At 42.1% G+C, this 20747-nt stretch overlaps 1 protein-coding gene and 1 long non-coding RNA gene across 5 annotated transcripts in view; one reads left to right on the forward strand and one right to left on the reverse strand.

Annotated features, from left to right (window-relative positions):
* The window catches only part of ADGRV1 (adhesion G protein-coupled receptor V1), a 242414-nt gene that overhangs the window by 35659 nt on the left and 186008 nt on the right, over positions 1-20747 (reverse strand). For 3 of the 4 annotated variants that reach the window (XM_081930116.1, XM_081930117.1, XM_081930118.1), the window contains one exon: positions 2854-3011. The exons of the other annotated variant lie outside the window; for it this stretch is intronic. In XM_081930116.1, coding sequence (XP_081786242.1) covers positions 2854-3011 — 158 coding nt within the window. The remainder of the gene's footprint in view (positions 1-2853; positions 3012-20747) is intronic. 4 annotated transcript variants of the gene reach the window in all.
* Positions 10624-19640, forward strand: LOC309380369. Its single transcript, XR_014172885.1, has 3 exons — positions 10624-10772; positions 18580-18690; positions 19328-19640. It is a non-coding gene; the product is annotated as an uncharacterized lncRNA (long non-coding RNA).

Genomic DNA, 20747 nt, shown 5'->3' on the forward strand with positions numbered 1-20747 from the left:
AAATTATGGTACCTGTTAGAATCACCAAAGCTGGTGTCACTAACCTGGGGGCTTATAATGCACAAATGCTAGGAAAGCAACATAGTGAAACTATACTGAAACTGGTCCCTTCCTCACTCAGTCTCCAAAGCCTCATGCACAGTTCTCCCTCCACCCTTTCTCCCATCTTCTTACATGGCCGATGGGTAACGGTAACAGTAGCGGGAGGTCCCTCAACCTCCCTCAGGTGCCTGGAATGCTGCTGCGAGTCAAACATCAATCTGGGAAATGCAGTTTCCCATGTTTATTTTCACAGTGCACCAGGTACAGAAGGGAGGCAGAGATGCCTCACTCTGCTGCGAGATCCAGATAACTGACATCACTGGGCACACAGCTGAGTCCAATTTGGTTTAGAATAACTCAAGCTTTCTTCCATAGGCTTTGTGGGGGTGGGGAATAGAATCCAGCTGATTATTGAGCTCTTCCAGATCCAAAGCAGGTTTCTTCAGAAGTCATGGCACTATTCTAAAGTGACCAGGACTACTCTCTCTCAAGGACCGAGAGGGACATTCCCTCCCTACTCAGTGTAATGAAGCACTAGGGGCAAAGGGAAGCTGCATCTGCAATGGACAGTTCTCAATGAGGCATCTTGTCTATGCAACCAGGCTTCAACAACTGGAACTCATCCACCGGGGCTGGACTAGGTAGTGCCCTAGATACCACCAAAGATTGACAGTGGCATTCAAGTATCAATGGATCTGAGCATCTTTAACCTTGAAGTGGCTAGCCTTAAAGTGTCACAGTGTGTGTCCAAGTGTTGCTTTGCATCCACAGATAGGCTAGTTTGCAGGAGATTCTTCACCACTGGGAAAGCTCTGCAATGAACTCCTCACATCTAATCTGAAGCCAAAGGAATTTTTAAAAAAAACTACACCAAGCTTTGTATCACCCAATAGTACCTTCTACCTTAGTACCTTCTACCTTAAAAGGTCATTCATATTTCTTATAAACACAACAGGCCACAATCCAATAAGCAAAGTGCGCCAGAGTGCATTCATTTAAATGGGCTTAAGTGCACTTAACTCTGAGTTAGAGTGTTGCCAGAGTTGCTCTTTCTCTACAAGTTATACTTTCTCTAGGGAGAGCACAATTCCTTTATACATTTCACCCTCAAAAGACTCACCTATTTCTGTTTTAAAAAAAATGTTCCTGTTGACACATCTCGAAACACATTACCTCTTAGTAAAATCATGTATTTTTGCTTCTCAGAATTCCTTTCCCATCAGGTTTTTCAGGTCAGTAGGTAGACAATACCATTTTTAATTGCACAAGGATATATAGTTCAAGTCCTTGCTGCAAAATAGGACTACTCACTAGTGACTATTAAGTCACAGATCAACTGATGCACTCTGTAACAGCATACAAAAATTAAGAAGCAGATGCATGGCAGAAGATGCTTGAAGCAAAAATAATTACAGATGGCTCAAGCATGTTGCACGCCACCTACAATAAACACACACGCATACACCAGATGACAGTCTATTGATGCCATACACATCACCATTTTTATTAGTACCATGCCATAATCTTGCTTTGTGAAAAAGATACCAGAGACAACCTCCGTGATCTAGAACTTTATCTCATTGATTCATTGAATTTGTGTGTTCATTTTAAAGATGGACTAGCTCTGATGGGCTTACCAGCCCCATGTTTGCTACTGCAGATGGATAACAAACTACGACAAAAGAAGAAGTAATAAAGGCAATAATCCACCTGGCCTCTTCATGCTATCTAAAGTGATAACAAAAGTTATATGAAACAGCAGGTACATAAAACTGACTTGAGCAGCAAGATCCTAAGCACACTAACTCATTGAACCCTCTGAGTTCAATAAGACATATTCCCCTTAGGTAGGATGACAGAAATGCAGCTCCCTGTCATAAAATCCACCACTTTTCTCAGCGCTCTTTAGTTTAAAAGAAATTGAAAGACACAAATGGCAATCTAAACTTTCCTTTCCGCTCTAATTGTCTCAGAAGTTTGAAGTAAATAAGCCAGGAAGTGGGGGGAGGGGAAAAGGGGAAATGAGTACATCGTGTGATCAGATTGTACTTCTTTTTTTCTCTCTCATGAGACAAAGGAGTTGGGTCTCCAGGACTTATGCCAACAGGAAATTCACTAACATGACTTCTTCCTATACGTAGAAATAAACTGGCAGAAGATCAAAACGGAATGAATAAAAATAATAGCAAAAGGGATCCCCAGTATGTTAGGTATAGTACATTTGGAGAGTTGCTCACTGACTTTAGGTCACTATAAGTGCTACACTTAAACTTATCTGACCTGAGATTTAGAAGAAAAAAAATCTATGGGGATTTCCTCACAAATCTGATAAAAGAGTAAGTATTTGTGGAGAAATCCCTACCAATGTTCTGTGGGCAAAATCAACAAAGACTTTCTCAGCACTGCTCAAAATGGATGAGAGGTGTTGCTTATTTCAGTGGGGCCTACACAGAGAACTTTCTCACAGATTATGCCCTAAAATGGTGAAGGACATGGCTGCAAAAAGGGGAAGCCATTCCAGCACTGGGAGAGCTGAGAAGCAGGACTCACTCCATCAACTCTGCTGCGACATGTCAGCTCCATCAGGCCTCCTCTCCCACAACTGTCATCTGGGGGCAGCCACTTCACCCGGCTGCGTCAGTGGGAGAAATAGGAAGAAGGACTTCTTCACCTGTTTAATTTCTGCATAACACAAAAGCTGTTGAAGGCACAGGAAGCCTTCCAGTAAGAAAGTGGCTACCTATTTGGAGAGACTGGTTATTGCAGGAACCTGCCTTGTTAGTTTGATTAGGACCATTCCATTTTCCATACCTGCAGCATTCGTTCTTCCTCTGAATACATCATCATATGCTTTCCACTGGGGAGTCACCTGATAGGCATGGATAAACACCACAAATACCACCACCAAGCATACTAGTGGAACCAGCACAGCAGTGAAAAGGGCTGCATAAATATTTGGGATAAAGCACCTGGAAAGAAAGAGAAAAACTAGGTAATTTCCAGACATTATAGGCAGTTTGCATGGTGCAAGGGAGGGGGGAGGAATCCGACATTTCTTTACAAGCTACAAATTGTTTAATTACCTACTCAAATAACATGACTATTTATTTTCAAGTGGTCTTAATTGCCTTGTACATCTTGAAATAACGAAAAATCGTAATTATTAAAATGTGATTAATTTTCTTCTTATTCCAATATAAACAAAAAAGAGCTAAGTACACAGAAAATTATTTTTTACAGCTCTAAATATGTTTATTTAATATGGACACTTAATTGCACCATTTCTTTAAAGTGTGCCGTGTAATTTTCCATTTTGAGCCTTTGTAACCACAAACATCTATATTTTTTTTAAAAAAACAACACTTTAAAAAAAAAATCAAGGAGCTTCGTGTGTAATGAAAGGCAATAATTTCCATTGTAGTTAAACCAAACTACATGCCACTTGGAGGCTGAAGCCATTTTTCCTCACCAAACTACCTCCTCTTGCCATTTCCTCCTCCTTTGTGGCTGTTTGCTTTTTTCATCCATTTAAATTATAACTTACACTCAGTATTTTTACACTGCGGTGGGCAAATGGGTGAGGCTAGACCTCTATATTCCAATTTGGCAATCAAAGAACAGGTGGAAACAAGTACTTTCCTTCTGCAAACCCAACCGTGGGTGGGCAAATTAGGGAGGGGGAGATGGATGAGCATTGCATTAGTCAAGGATGGATGAGAACATTGCCTTCTTCTCCACTGATGGAATTTCAATGTTGCATCTTCCAAGGACAACTTCACTGGAATATTTTGTACAATGGATTTTAGCTCCTAGTGCAGAAGCAGTGGCTCTAAACAGTTTTTAGGAATGCAGGACGCTTATACTGAGTGAGGACATGGATCCATCTAGCTTTAGTACTGCCTACACTGGCTGGTAACATTTCTCCAGAGTTTCAGATTGGAGACATCCTCAGTCCTGCCTCAAATGTCCCACCCATTAGCTACAAGCCTTCCCTAAACTCAATACATATTCAGTTCCCTTGACTTACTTACTTACAGTTCCCTTTGCACTTGCTTGCATCCTTTTTTAAAACACAGCACTGTTGAAAAGTATGCCTCTAGTATGTGCTAGCATTACAGCTGCTGCCATTTTGTACTCTCCTTAGTAAAATGCTAAATTTCTCGATTTGCCTCAGTAAAGTTCTTAGGACCTTTAATCTACATCATTAAAGACTGCAACTCTAAGCATGCTTATCTGGGAAAATATCCAATTGAACTGAATATGGCTTAATTCAGACTAAACACATATAAGATTGCACAGACAATGACATATAAGTTATTTTATTCAGAAAATAAACAGGTTTTTAGCTGTACGGGAACAAACATTTTCAGCTCAAGAATTCCTATCAACAGGATGTTCCTGCCGTTAATCCACTCTTAACATCTTCAAGGAAGCACACAATCATCTGATTTTAGAAACTTCATGAAGCATGAAGGATAAAAATATACGTCCGGCTTAAGAAGAGAAAACACCATTGTCAATTTAGTTTCCAATGAATACAAATAGATTTATTTTTCTCCATTGCTAGGCACAAAGCTCCAAGTAGATTCCATTCCTTTGGGCTTTAATTTCTGAACTCTGTTATTTCAAGGAAAAGAGAGTTATAGTAAAAATTTTGATTTCTTTCGGAAGGTATGGTGCACCCATGATTAATTTGCTTTTTACATAGCAAGAACAAACAGGTGGGTATGGGGGGAGAAATACAAAAAACCCCCAAAGCTACTTATTAGTTCTCCAAAATATGAATGTGTAATCTTTATTAGTACAGTCATTGTGATTTAGGCATAAATATGTTTAAAGGCATCCTCATCTGACTGCAACCACCCATGTGCAGGTGGCTTTACAAAGGATTCACAACAGATGTTCTGGACATGCACTGGTGGGTATACACTCCGGTATGCTGGGCCATGATTGAGGAATGGGTGGCAACCATTTCACACGGAGGTTCCATTCCTGGTCTCCACGTGTGTTGCAGAGTGTGCATAAGCATGCCCTACCCCCTTCCGTGTCCAAAAGGACACACACGCCAATGGTCGAACATCAATTGGACGCACCTAAAATGGTCACTGACTGTATTGGAAACTCACAGGCCTTCAATTTCTAGCTGTGTGTCTGCATTTCTGTGTGTCTGCATTGAGCCTTATGCCGATTCTGCCATGGTGTGGGCAGCTGTACCTACACAAACCTGGATCTTTTACGTAGTATTTCCTCTCTAAAAAACGTAAGAAAGAAAGAAAGAAAGAAAGAAAGAAAGAAAGAAAGAAAGAAAGAAAGAAAGAAAGAGCCTACAAAAACTAAACCGTAGCCATGGTTCAAGTGCAAAACTAACTTTAAACAAACTACACTCTCACTGTCAAGATTGAGAAATCACAAAACCCAGCGCTGGGTTAGCCCTTAAGCAAAATAAGCATGTGCTTAGGGCATCAAGGGGAAGGGGGGCGGGCACCACAGAATTTTTCCATTGCCGGAGTTACCATGGACCAGCAACTCCACTTTTCAGTTTACAAATTCTGTGACAAAATCTGTCTAAATTAAAGCACAAAAGCATAGGATTCAGCTGTAAGATAGTACTGAACTTGTTTGTATCATGGAATAAAGTGGAAGTATACAAAAACAAACATTATTTTCCATCTTGCTGTAGGTTTTGTTTTATTTTGAAAAGTAAAATTTTATTTTATGTTTTTTTATATATATTTTGAATTAGATATACATGGGGGCACCAAAAGCTTTCAAGTGCTTAGGGCCTCAAAAGGTCTTAATTCAGACCTGACGAAACCTCTATTAAAACTGAGGAAGCATGACTAGTAGTGTCTAACAGATTGAAAGCACCTTCCTATGGTCCTAATTCTAGCCTGAACAGGGCTCAATGGAAGTTCTAAGATGACATTATGTACAAGGAACATACAGACTTTGTGCTAACTCTATAAATGGGAACCTGCAAATTTCCTAGATCTGCCTCCTTGTACTGATCCCGTTCATTTCAATGAACCTAATGAGAGTTGCTGGGCATTTAAACACATGACATCCCTGTTTCTGTGAATTCTAAAGGAAGATTTTAGATGAGGATTGACTCATTCCCCTTCATTCTCATTCCTCTGTTCACACAATCAAATTCTAGATTCAGCTTGAGTTTAAACTAGAAGCAACAAAGGTCAAAGAATAGGTTGAGCCTATCAACAGAAAATAACTGAGAGGAAAGCTATAGCTTCCTACATAAGAAATTCTACCAAATGAAGATCCGCCCTTTCCCCCCCAGTTGCAAGCCTCTGAAGTAGAGGCTACTACAATTACTGGGTACTCTTCTTGCTCTTATACCACCTGTAGGAAGGAACACCAGTATACCAATCTTACTCTGTTTCCCTTTTAATTCTAAATCACCTTCTTGTTGAATGCTTGATATTATGTGCTCTGTTCTACTGAGTGCATGTAAAGACTTATCAGAGAAATTAATTGGAACATTTTGAAATAGGCTATTGGCAGAAAATGCTGACTTGGCAAAATGAGCTTACCTCCTGACTCCATACCCCTAATTCTTTTGTAAACAGTGCTCAGTTGAAACCCAGGGAACACATAGCTTCAACTGCAACCCAGTTCCTGCACATACACACAAGAGGGTGCATGGAACTTGGTGTGTTTTACATGTAATTTGACACTGCTGTGGAGAGTCATCAGCAAATTCCCTCTGGCATAAACAAGCACAGCCTTAGCTTGGCTCCTCCTGCATGCCTTGCAAGTTGAACATTTTGGCTCTCAAACCCGGAAATGAGTGTTCCGGTTTGCGAACGTTCTTTGGAATCCGAACGTCCGACGCAGCTTCCGATTGGCTGCAGGAGCTTCCTTGGTTTCCAAATGTTTTGGAAGTCGAATCCGAGGTACTACTGTATGTCCATTGGGCTTCATCTGCACTATACATTTAAAGCCATATCATACCACTTTAAACAGCTATGGCTTCCCCCAAAGTATCTTTGGAATTGCAGTTTGTTACAGGTGCTGAGCTGTGTTAGGAGAATCTTAACAAACCACCGTTCCCAGGATTCTTGGGCCTGGAGCTATAACTGTTGAAGTGGAATATGAGACCATTAAATGCATGGTGTGGATATGACCCAAGCCTCCTGCAGCGGTCAATGAGTGTCCTCCTTATCTGGCACCTTACTCTTTCCCCAGTACATTGATTCAGGGAACTGAGCTCTGTGACTTGCTGGGTCCCCTACAGTAGCTTAAAACGGGTTAAATATTAATATAGCAATTTTTAGTGCAATTTTTAAGAACCAGGTGGACATGCACTGTTGCAGTCAAAAAGGGGAGATGCCTCAGACATTATTACTATTACTATCATTACTATTACTACTATTTAACTTTGTATACTGCCCTATACCCATACAACTCAGGGTGGTTCACAACATAAAATTACAAATAAAAAACAACACAAAATACATAACAAAAATAAAAACAAAAACGAGCCAAGAATCCACTCTTCCACAGCACATTTAAAGGGACATCGGATGTCAATCAGCCAAAGGGCCCTCCTATAATAATTCTCCTTTGGCTGATCCTCTTGTCCTAAGCATGATCTCTCTGTGCGTCAATGTCTTTGGCCAGGACAAACCAATTCAAGTGTGGGCTCATTCTTTCCTTCCTGCAGTGTGAATTGCATATTGTCTCTTACACTGCACAACAGACCTCTCACTGGATTCTGCTGCCGCTTTATGCATGGTGACTGCTTTTAAAATGACTGTGTGCTCTTTGCATGTATACTCATTTTGTCCCTGCGGCTTCCTTTGCTGCCCACAGAATGATGTGGAGAGATGCACAGAATGCGATGAAGGCATCAGAAGAGTTATCTGGTTTTGGCCAGTTCAGTTTGTAAACAATGGTATTACAATTTGAGAGTGTGTGTATAACGTTGTTCACAGTTATTTACTTTTTAGGAGAAAGCACTAAGGCAGTATCTCTGAGTGGATTTAGTCTGCAAATAGCCCTAAATCTACATTTGAAAGACCTGAGCAGAGATTCTGAACCCAAGTACCTCTTATCAAAAGAACTGCATCTGGTGTTCCCAGCTGATGAACAGGAAACAGCAGACACATGCTGAACTATTTGTAAAGGCAGCAGTACAAAACCTTCCTATTGGCTACCGGTGCTGCTGCATGCTGTTGCTGAGCAAACATTAAGACAAATGCTTGAGGTTACCACTGGCTCAGATCATGTTAGCTTGTTTGTTCTCTGGAAGGAAGGGGGGAGGGGACAGACAGTTGTGGCTGCTTACATCTAAAGCATGGCAGACTGTGAGTCTCGTCACTCTCTGTGCTACAAAGAAAACACTAATGAGATTGCTATAGGCATTTGTTGCTACGTAACTCCCACAGAATAAAACAGGGAGCTATCTTTTAGTCGACCAACTTTTATGGGTGCTAAAGATCACCTAATGTAGATTAATTGCCCCATAGCTATTCTGCTGCATTCAAAGTCAGAGTCTTCCCAGACACTAACTTTCTTTCAGGAGGGCAGCACAGACATCATACATCTGCTCAGATGATACTGCCTCAGTTCCAAATAAATCACAATTTCCCAGGGATTGGTCTGTTTACTATGGTTACTTGAGGGTTTTCTCTCCCCGCACCCACCCACAAGCACAGTTTTCTGTGGGAAAGATTATGCAGTAGTGTCACAGGCACCTAGTGGATTGTATTTTGTGATGTAACTTCCAAGCCAGCCAATAGCTCCTGTTTTCCAGTATACACCTTTATTTCTAAACATTTTCATGGTGCCTGAAACCCCATCCACATAATAAAACTATTGTAATGGTTCTAGGGGTTGCTCGTGCGTAAGTTGTCGCCACACCTGGCTGGCTTACCTGGGTGAACCCTTTCTGTACGGACAGCCACCCATCCGTGGCTGTCTCAATCACTGGCAGAATCCATCAGTGGGCGTTTCTTGAACTTTTTCCAGCAAAGAAGTTCTTTGACGCCTAGTCTCCTCCTACTCTCCCTGCGCGGAAGTCTTCTGCGCAGGGAGGGTGTGGGCAGCAGAGGACCCGTGCTCTCCCCGCTGGTCTCCGGCGAGGAGTCCTGGAGCCCCCTCATCGATTCCCCCATCTGCCCCCCTTCTCCACTGGTGCTACGCTGATTTCCTTCCCCAGCAGATGTGCTGCCTCTCTCCCTACTGGGACCCTCTCCGGCACCCCTCTGGAGCCTTCCCTCTGCCTCTGGCTCCGATGGCAGTTCCCTGATAACTATGTTGGCTGAAAACATGGGAGGGATAGAGTGGCATTGTGCTTGAGGCCTCAACCCAACTCCGGCATACTCAGAAGATTGGGGCAAAGTGAGCAGGAATGATCCCACTCCCCATGCTCAGTCAATGCAGCTTCGTATGAGCAGACTGTGTGTGCTTGCCCTAGCCTCCATCAAAGCACATACCGCTAGTTATGAAAACCCCAAAGGCTGCATCCAACATTCTCTGTCTGCTAGTGCAAGGGCTCTTGCACCAGTACACGAGTGAGTTTTAATGTTGCACAACAGGGGACTCCAGTGCAATAGATGCACTAGCAGAAACTCATTGTGCAATGGACCACACAACAAAGGGCTCATCCACGTTTTCCTTTGCCCCTTGATATCTTCTGTTTGTCCCGTGATTTCTAGCATGGGCCCAATAGGTTTCTCTTTCGTTCTGCTGCTTTCCCTGGGGAAAGCCCACTGTTTACTGAACAAATGTCAATTCAGAGAAAACCCAACTGATGTCTTGTCTGATTCAGCAGTAAACCACAGGCTTTCTCAAGGAAAATGGCAGGACAGAACAAAAACCTCCCGAACCCGTGCCTAGGAATCACAGGACAAGCAGAAGAGTGGATGATTCTAAAGTTACCAACAACTTGCTTATGCATTCTCTTACAGTACAAAATGAAACATTTCGCCTCTGGAACAAGCATACTACCAAGTGATTTTAACATAGATTACATTGCATATCACCCCAGGTTTCCCAGGAAAGCAAAGCAAGCCCCACCCTCTTCCTTTTTATTATTTTAAATATAAAAAAATTCAAAAATACCACAAGTACACAACTTATAAACAATCACTAAATTAAAAAAACACACATTTAACTATTAAATACAGTTGTACCTTGGTTCTTGAACACCTTGTGACTCAAACATTTTGGCTCCCGAATGCTGCAAACCAGGAAGTGAGTGTTCCTGTTTGCGAACGTTCTTTGGAACCTGAATATTTGACGCGGCTTCTGTGGCTTCTGATTGAGAACAGATGTACCACATTGAAGCTTTAGGGACTGAATACAGGCCCCTTTGGCAGGCACTTTTGATAATAAAGGTACAACAACTTCATAGTTGGAATGTAAAATTCAACAGCATGCGATAACTTTTCAAATCAGCTGATAAGGCAACCAAAGGGCATATTTAGCTGTAGAACAGAAGAAAACTAAAACAAAAACTAAAGTTACACTCTTCCTTTTGCACATATGCTGGACTTTCCCTTTATTACTATTTACAGAGCTCTTGTTTTGGTTTCTCTTTCATGCAGTGTACCTGACTTCACCAGAAATCCCCTTAACTGCCAATGCAACATCAACAGGGAATTTTCTCTACAATGCATCTGCTCTGAGCGCAAGCAACTTTAAAAGTAAACAGTTCTCAGATGAACCGTATCAACTGTTCACGTGTCCCAAGTTTAAAAACAGCTGTGGCGTGTATGACTCTATTTACTCAATGACATACTGAAACTTTTGGACTTGTTGCTATTGCCTGCAACACAGTTTATTTTGAATTGGCATTTTCTTGAAACAAATAATATTTTGGATTCATATTACAGTGGAGAACAACAACAAACAAACAAACAAACAAACAAACAAACAACTCAACATGCCTCCCATTAACAGTGATTTTTGCTCTTTCGCTTTTGTTGTTTGTGTGTTTCAGCTCATCCTTTAAGATCTCTGTAGGTTGTATTACAAATTTTGATTTGATTCTACCGGATTGTAGAATTATGTTTAAGAGGAACTGATCAAAGCAGGGAGTCGTCTCCTTTTTGGAACTGCACCTATTTTGATGCTTTTTGAAGAGTTTTAAAGCTGCAAATGCAGTTTAGTATTCACTGCATTTATTTCTGAAGTTGGCTTCCTCCTTTGTTTGCAGTGCACTGATACCTTGCACTTTTCACTCCATATATCAGGTGAAGTGGCCTGGTTTTTGTTAACGTGCTTTGAAACTACTAACTATGCATTCATTCAATTAAAAGTACATTCACTCACCCTTTATCTCCCTTTTGGAACTCTTAAAAAACTGCTTCATGAAGGACAGGGAGGTGGGTTTGTGTCATCCCTAGTTTCAGCATCAGCTGTTTTCTGTTTCACTGAGAAAAGACTTCTACAGCTAGCAGGTCACCACTCAAATTATTTGTGTCTCTATACATTTCAAGATATTTACAAGTTTGATTTATCAAACTGTTCTGAACACTGTAGGCTGAAGTCACATCTCAGAAGTTTCAACATAAAAGGAACAAGTTCAGCGATGATAGATGTAAAGTTGAATAGCTGAATAAGTCAAATCACTGTGTGCTGTAATGTTGAGAATGACTGGAAAGTATCTGTGTTGTCCCAAAAGCTATTAAATCAAATGTGAAGAAACAGTGTTGAGGGTATATCAGAACTATTCCTTTCCCACCACAAGAAAATGTGATGCCAAATGTTATCTTGACTATTTTGCACGAATCAAGAATATGTGAGTTTTCATGTTCAGGATATGCAAAGAAAGGATAAGAAAACAATGTATAAGCTGTCCTGCCTGAGCTCCAGTAAATGAGGACAAATATCAAGTGAGTCTTGTAGGACAGGTGACAGGTTAAAGGACAAAAATGTCCTTTAAGAATGATAATGTAAATCTGTTCCATCTAACTTTATTGATTAAAGCAGTTTAGACTTGTTTTATTTGTCTTTTATACAGAAAAGTAGGATTTTTTTAAAAAATCAAATACATTTGTAAGGCAAAACTCAGCTAAATTTTACTTAGAGTAAATCTACTGAAATTAATAGACCTAGCTTTGTCATCTTTGTTAATATCAATGGGATTACTTGGAGTAAAACTTAGCTGAATACCACCCACAGAGTTTAATGTTGCAAGTGGGCAAAACTGAAAAATCACTCCTGATGAGATTCTGAGTATGTTTGTGGTTGGTACTGCTAGTCTCTAAATTACAACAGCTGAGTGATAGTCAACATTAACCCTACTCAGAGTAGACCCACTGAAATCAATGGTCATAAGTAGCATAAGTCCCTTAAGTTCAATGGAATCTACTTTGATTATGACCTGGGTATCACCTATTGTTATTAAACGAATGTGTGATCAGCCTACTCAATGCTTTCTATTTTTGTCAGCTATAAAATGTTCAGGTTTTGATATCATTCTAAGAACTGGAATGCTGGGCAAACATCTCTCTCACACACATAAAGAGACACACTGAAAATATTTCTGAGTATCTGTCTGATTTAACATGCCTACACTGGGGGTGGGGGAAGGTACACAATCATTTGCAGGGGAAAAAAAGTATATAGTATTCTGTCCCAGAAGTACGATATTGCAACCACACCTAGTCTTTGGCAGTGTTTCAGGTGTCACAAGACGTGTTTTTGATGCAACAGACTAATAACTGGAAGTTCCCCCTGGAAGTTAAAATCACCACATATCATCTAACATTTGAACATCTTTGTGTGTGCAGCGATCACACAGCTAAATGCACATCTTTTCCAGCTCCACATCTAACATTTTACCCACTGAGAGTTGCATCCAAGTCAGAGCCCCACTGTGGTCAGTTAAGATGAATGCAGGTGTAGATGTCCACCCACTCAAGTACCTAGGATTTGCTTGCAGGAAGTTTGTGCCAGATATGGAATCATTGCATCATGCATGGGTGTTCCACTCATCCAGAAATACTGTATGCTGCAACCATTCTAAAATTAAATGCTAAATTGTTCTTCTTCACAATCTAAAAATGGCTACAGTTTCAATCAGCAAAAACACACTTCTTTCCTCATGTGGACGTCAACATAGTATTTCTGTAACAAGGTAGCATTTCTATTTTAAACATTTTTGAGGCACAACTCACTGATTATTGCCTAGGTTTGTTTGGGGGTTTTTTAGGAAGGGAGGTTCCTCTTTTTTTCCCCTTGCCTTGATGGTGATAAATATTTGCAAAGTTATAAAAAGCTCTCAGGAGAAATACTACAGGATTCCCCGCCCCCCCACTGTAGCCCCATGCTCGCTCACGAAGGACTTATTCCCACAGTGAAAGTAGTACTTAGCAACACTGTCTACAGAATAGCATCAATGTATCTCCAGCACTATCTTATACAAGACAAATGGGTAGAAGAACTCTGCTCTGCCTGTCGCCTGCATTTCTATTGCGCCTGCTTACTGCAGAAAAGTAGATATCTGCCAGCATAACTGTAGTAGCTAAAAGGCCTTTAGAAAGGCATGTAAATCACTTGTAGCTGCTCTCTCTTTCCTCCACTTCTTCAGTTTCTGTGCTACCTAACACAGTTGTGCTCCGCTGTTTTGCCACACAAGGGCATAAATAAAGGTAAAGGTAAAGGGACCCCTGACCGTTAGGTCCAGTCGTGGCCGACTCTGGGGTTGCGGCGCTCATCTCGCTTTATTGGCTGAGGGAGCTGCCGGCGTACAGCTTCCGGGTCATGTGGCCAGCATGACTAAGCCGCTTCTGGCAAACCAGAGCAGCGCACAGAAACGCCGTTTACCTTCCCGCCGGAGTGGTACCTATTTATCTACTCGCACTTTGACGTGCTTTTGAACTGCTAGGTTGGCAGGAGCAGGGTGGTTTAACCCACAGCGCCACCCGTGTCCCACACCTGGTCATAGTGATGAACAATTTGTTGTGTTGGCACATCACAGCCAATTCTTGATATAGATATAGTTGTTTCAGTGATGGTGTTATATGTCTTTATGTTGGCTTTTATATTTTGTTAGCTACCTTGAGGGTCTTCATTGAAGGGGGAAAGCAGAAGACATTTTAAAGTGCTATTAGCAGTGTCACAGCATTGTCACAGTAGCCCTTCTGATGTCACTATAATTTGCAAGTAACTGCTTCATTGTACAAATTTGTGCAGCTGGTAATGCTCAGCTATACTACTGGGCACCATTTTCCCCAGAAGTCCTTCTCTGGGTTGGAATACTAAATGGGATTCTACATGTGAATATTGAGACTGGGCACTCAAAGCCAGCAGCTGTATAATCACATGCACAAAAGATTTAAGCAGTGCTCTTCATGAAATGAGAGCCCTTTACAAACAAACGACCACCCCCACGCATAGATTAAGCATGTGGAGAGGGGAGCAGAAGCACACGTTCTGCTCCTCATGTCGCATAGATCAACCTTGTCATTGTGCATTCAGTATAATATCTGAAAAACAGAGCCTACACATGTAGGCATACACATGTAGACTCTTACATGACTAGAAGTCCTGAGCAACTGGTATTCCTGACTGCATGGAGAGCCCATAAACCCAAAGCTAAAATGCATTTTTGTATGTTATGTTTCAAAAACATACGCAGTTCTAAGCACATGTCACCTTAGTGTATGCAGGAGAAGATTCCTCATTGGCCATGAATATGGCAACCAATAAACCATAACAAGGTCCCCGCGCCAACTTGCTCACTTCCCCACTGAGCAGGCCCCTAACAGTCTGGGGTAGGCAGTAAATCTGCCATCTGTCAACCAAGAGGGCAGTCTGCTCCAGGTCGCCCTCCTAAATACACCAGGGGTGACCAGGGCACACACACCCTGTGCCCATGCCCCAACTGGATTGCGGGCAAGCATATAGAGGGTCAAGCATGAACAGGTGGAGGGCAACTGCAAGCAGTCTTTCCCTCCCCTCACCATGCAAGAAGTTGGTGATTCTCCCTTTCCAGCTGAGGTTGCACCATGTGGCAACCTCTGCCTCCCTACCCCAGAGCCCCGGGGGAGCAGATATTCATTTTCAGCTCCTAGTCCCTTGACAGAGTGAGTACCAGTTGCTCCAACAGCAATTTAAAGTGGGGGGGGGGGGGGAGGAAATGTGGCAGCAACAGATCTTACATATTTCACTTTTAAATCGGATAAACAATGTTCTATGGATTATACCTTAGGCCTTCACAATGATCCCCTTAATGCACTAGGGTGGGGTGTGGGTGGGATATTGTTTGCTAATTTCATTGATGTCTCTAAACTTCTGTAATTGGAGATTGAATAAAAGATTGACTCTCTCTCTCTCTAGGTTGTTGTTTAGTCGTTTAGTCGTGTCCGACTCTTCGTGACCCCATGGACCAGAGAACGCCAGGCACCTCTGTCCTCTACTGCCTCCCGCAGTTTGGTCAAACTCATGCTGGTAGCCTCGAAAACACTATCCAACCATCTCGTCCTTTGTCGCCCCCTTCTCCTTGTGCCCTCCATCTTTCCCAACATCAGGGTCTTCTCCAGGGAGTCTTCTCTTCTCATGAGGTGGCCAAAGTACTGGAGCCTCAGCTTCACAATCTGTCCTTCCAGTGAGCACTCAGGGTTGATTTCCTTCAGTATGGAGAGGTTTGATCTTCTTGCAGTCCATGGGACTCTCAAGAGTCTCCTCCAGCACCATAATTCAAAAGCATCAATTCTTCGGCGATCAGCCTTCTTTATGGTCCAGCTCTCACTTCCATACATCACTACTGGGAAAACCATAGCTTTAACTATACGAACCTTTGTTGGCAAGGTGATGTCTCTACTTCTCAAGATGCTGTCTAGGCCTGTCATTGCCCTTCTGCCAAGAAGCAGGCGTCTTTTAATTTCGTGGCTGCTGTCACCATCTGCAGTGATCATTGAGCCCAAGAAAGTAAAATCTCTCACTACCTCCATTTCTTCCCCTTCTATTTGCCAGGAGGTGATGGGACCAGTGGCCATGATCTTCGTTTTTTTGATGTTGAGCTTCAGACCATATTTTGCGCTCTCCTCTTTCACCCTCATTAAAAGGTTCTTTAATTCCTCCTCACTTTCTGCCATCAAGGTTGTGTCATCTGCATATCTGAGGTTGTTGATATTTCTTCCGGCAATCTTAATTCCGGCTAGGGATTCATCCAGCCCAGTCTTTCGCATGATGAATTCTGCATATAAGTTAAATAAGCAGGGAGACAAAATACAGCCTTGTCGTACTCCTTTCCCAATTTTGAACCAATCAGTTGTTCCATATCCAGTTCTAACTGTAGCTTCTTGTCCCACATAGAGATTTCTCAGGAGACAGATGAGGTGATCTGGCACTCCCATTTCTTTAAGAACTTGCCATAGTTTGCCGTGGTCGACACAGTCAAAGGCTTTTGCATAGTCAATGAAGCAGAAGTAGATGTCTTTCTGGAACTCTCTAGCTTTCTCCATAATCCAGCGCATGTTTGCAATTTGGTCTCTGGTTCCTCTGCCTCTTCTAAATCCAGCTTGCACTTCTGGGAGTTCTTGGTCCACATACTGCTTGAGCCTTCCTTGTAGAATTTTAAGCATAACCTTGCTAGCGTGTGAAATGAGTGCAATTGTGCGGTAGTTGGAGCATTCTTTGGCACTGCCCTTCTTTGGGATTGGGATGTAGACTGATCTTCTCCAATCTTCTGGCCACTGCTGAGTTTTCCAAACTTGCTGGCATATTGAGTGTAGCACCTTAACAGCATCATCTTTTAAAATTTTAAATAGTTCAGCTGGAATACCGTCACTTCCACTGGCCTTGTTATTTGCAGTGCTTTCTAAGGCCCATTTGACTTCACTCTCCAGGATGTCTGGCTCAAGGTCAGCAACCACACTACCTGGGGTATACGGGACATCCATTTCTTTCTGGTATAATTCCTCTGTGTATTCTTGCCACCTCTTCCTGATGTCTTCTGCTTCTGTTAGGTCCTTTCCACTTTTGTCCTTTATTATGGAAATCTTTGTACGAAATGTTCCTTTCATATCTCCAATTTTCTTGAACAGATCTCTGGTTCTTCCCATTCTATTGCTTTCCTCTATTTCTTTGCATTGCTCGTTTAAGAAGGTCTTCTTGTCTCTCCTTGCTATTCTTTGGAAATCTGCATTCAATTTCCTGTATCTTTCACCATCTCCCTCACATTTTGCTTGCCTTCTCTCCCCCGCTATTTGTAAGGCCTCATTGGACAGCCACTTTGCTTTCTTGCATTTCCTTTTCATTGGGATGGTTTTCGTTGCTGCCTCCTGTATAATGTTACGAGCCTCCATCCATAGTTCTTCAGGCACTCTGTCCACCAAATCTAAATCCTTAAACCTGTTCCTCACTTCCACTGTGTATTCATAAGGGATTTGACTTAGATTGTATCTTACCGGCCCAGTGGTTTTTCCTACTTTCTTCAGTTTAAGCTTGAATTTTGCTATAAGAAGCTGATGATCTGAGCCACAGTCAGCTCCAGGTCTTGTTTTTGCTGACTGTATAGAGCTTCTCCATCTTTGGCTGCAGAGAATATAATCAATCTGATTTCGATGCTGCCCATCTGGTGATGTCCATGTGTAGAGTCGTCTCTTGTGTTGTTGGAAAAGCGTGTTTGTGATGACCAGCTTGTTCTCTTGACAGAACTCTATTAGCCTTTGCCCTGCTTCGTTTTGATCTCCAAGGCCAAACTTGCCAGTTGTTCCTTTTATCTCTTGACTCCCTACTTTAGCATTCCAATCCCCTATGATGAGAAGAACATCCTTCTTTGGTGTCACTTCTATAAGGTGTTGTAAGTCTTCATAGAATTGGTCAATTTCAGTTTCTTCAGCACCAGTAGTTGGTGCATAAACTTGGATTACTGTGATGTTAAAAGGTCTGCCTTGGATTCGTATCGAGATCATTCTATCATTTTTGAGATTGCATCCCAGTACAGCCTTCGCCACTCTTTTGTTGACTATGAGGGCCACTCCATTTCTTTTACGGGTTTCTTGCCCACAGTAGTAGATATGATGGTCATCCGAACTGAATTCACCCATTCCCGTCCATTTTAGTTCACTGATGCCCAGGATGTCAATATTTATTCTTGCCATCTCATTTTTGACCACCTCCAACTTACCCAGGTTCATGGTTCTTACATTCCAGGTTCCTATGCAATATTTTTCTTTACAGCATTGGACTTTCCTTTCGCTTCCAGGCATATCCGCAACTGAGCGTCCTTTCGGCTTTGGCCCAGCCGCTTCATCAGCTCTGGATCTACTTGTACTTGCCCTCCGCTCTTCCCCAGTAGCATGTTGGACGCCTTCCGACCTGAGGGGCTCATCTTCCAGCGTCATAACTTTTATATGCCTGTTGTCTTTGTCCATGGAGTTTTCTTGGCAGGGATACTGGAGTGGCTTGCCGGTTCCTCCTCCAGGTGGATCACGTTTGGTCAAAACTCTCCACTATGACCTGTTCATCTTGGGTGCCCTGCTCGGCATAGTTCATAGCTTCTCTGAGTTCTTCAAGCCCCTTCGCCACGGCAAGGCAGTGATCCATGAAGGGGCTCTCTAGGTTACAGGATGGCTTTTATGTTAAAGGATTTCTATTTTGGGATAATGCCCAAAAGAACATACAAGGGTGTGACCCTCTGATTGACAACTGATGAACACACAGGTTAATCAAGTAAGTGCCCATCACTTAAAATGTCACACAAGTGGAGCCTTTCAAAATGACTGAAAGCTGCTTTTTGAAGTTCAAGCTGTTGCCTTTATCTAATTAAAGTCTTAACAATTTGAGTCGTGACTGAGCCATTATTACCCACTTTAATGTTCTTCTTGGTACCAAGATACAAAAACCCCCCATCAGGTTGTGCTTTTTTTTAGTATGCAGTTGGGGGGGAAATAACACAGTCAGAAAGCTGATAACATGCAGTTTGAAAAATGGGGTGGGGGACTGGATTCACCTAACTAATCAAGTTAACACGAGCCCTGTATATGAGGGCTTGCCCCCCAAATTGGGTTTCATGGGACTGAGAGAACACCAACAGTGTGTAGGAGAAGGAGAGAGAGAATGGTTTCTTCTGGCAAGTTGCAATTGTGTGACACTTAATCCCATTCATTAGGGATTAATGACAGGAAATGTCAGGGACAGTATGCCCACAAATTATATTAGGGTAGAATTTGCTCCATTCCTGCCAGACCCTCCTTTTCTTCACCTCCATCCTTGGGCAGTAAAGTTTCATTGCATCCCTGCAAATACCCTGAAAGCATTTCTGTTTTTGCGCCTTACACCTGTCTCACACTTTGCTCCATTTTTGCAGCCGGTGCAAAACAGATTGAGGCTGCAACTCCATCAATGGTGGCACATTATGATAGATGTAAAGATGGAAGTTTTCTAGGTCGTATCCACGTAAGTTCTATTCAACACAAGGTAAGGGGCAGGACAAAGTGTGGCTGGTGCCCAGATTTCAAAGTCTGCCCACCGGTTCCAAAACACTGGCAAGCCCTGCAATATGGCATCTCAGCAGACGGAAGCAACTGAAAATCCTTAAAATGCTTCACAAATAAGTCCCAGCACGCCTTTGATAGTTTCGCAGGTTATTAATAGGAGGCTATGCAGTTCTTCTAACAAACTGGAACAACATTGCCAGATAGCATTCTGCAGATGCAATGTTGGCAGTGAAATAGGATTTCTTTGCTGCCAATACTGCCACAGAGCATGTTCTCAAACAGGCTCTAAGCCATGTTTGGTTGGATTTGACCCAAGTCTTCTGCCATCTGCACTCCAGCATATTCCCAACTGCTTAATCTTCAAGAATGAGGGGACTGTATGGGGGAGCATGTTGCATTCTGAGACACTGTTGGTCCATCCAACTCAGTATTTCCTACACTGGCTGGCAGAATCCCACACAGGAGTCTTTCATAGTCATATACCTGAAAATGCCAGATTGACATGGAGATCTTCTGCATGCAAAAGCGCAAGTGCTCCTAAAGTTAGGAGGTCCCACATGTCTCTTCATCACAAGGTTCCAGTTTTAGACATTTCCCTCATCTATAAACCCTCTCACTATGTCCAGTGCAGAATTGTTGCCTCTCTTCCCTTGTAGTATTCCCAGCAGTAGTATTCAGGTAAGTTTTATGCAGAGTGGATCCATTGGTATTAAAGAACATAACCATTAATTCCAATAGGTCCAATCTGAGTATAACTAGTTGAATACCACTCCAGTTAAATATATTGGACCATAACTATGTTTATACATTAAACATACATTTTTAAAAATTATGCATAGCTTTCGTGGTGCCCATGATGTTTTGAGTCACTCCAGCCAAAGTGAGGCTTTGGCATGGATGCTGATGTCCCGCAGGACAGAAAATCTAGAGATTTCCAACACCAGGCCAAACGCCGCCTGTATGTGTCAGGCCACAAGGTGGGAAGATATTCAACAGATCATTTTGTTTACTTATCTAAGTATTTTTAGGTTGCTTTTCCGGGAAAATGCCCTCACGAGGGACTTACAAAATCTACGTTACAGAACAATAATAAAAAATAGAAAGAATAAAATCAAAACAGCTATTTAAAAACACAACACACTGGCAGCAAATAAAGCCTTATTATTATAGCTCAGCTGGAAGGTTTAAAAAATTTCAACATCAGAATCATAAAGCCATCTATAAAAAAGCTGGAACAGATGGGTTTTTAAAGCTTGCTTAAAACTTGAAGGGTGCATTCAAGTCATGATT

Source organism: Podarcis melisellensis (genome assembly GCF_964234715.1).
Source record: "Podarcis melisellensis genome assembly, chromosome: 11".
Taxonomy (NCBI): Eukaryota; Metazoa; Chordata; class Lepidosauria; order Squamata; family Lacertidae; genus Podarcis; species Podarcis melisellensis.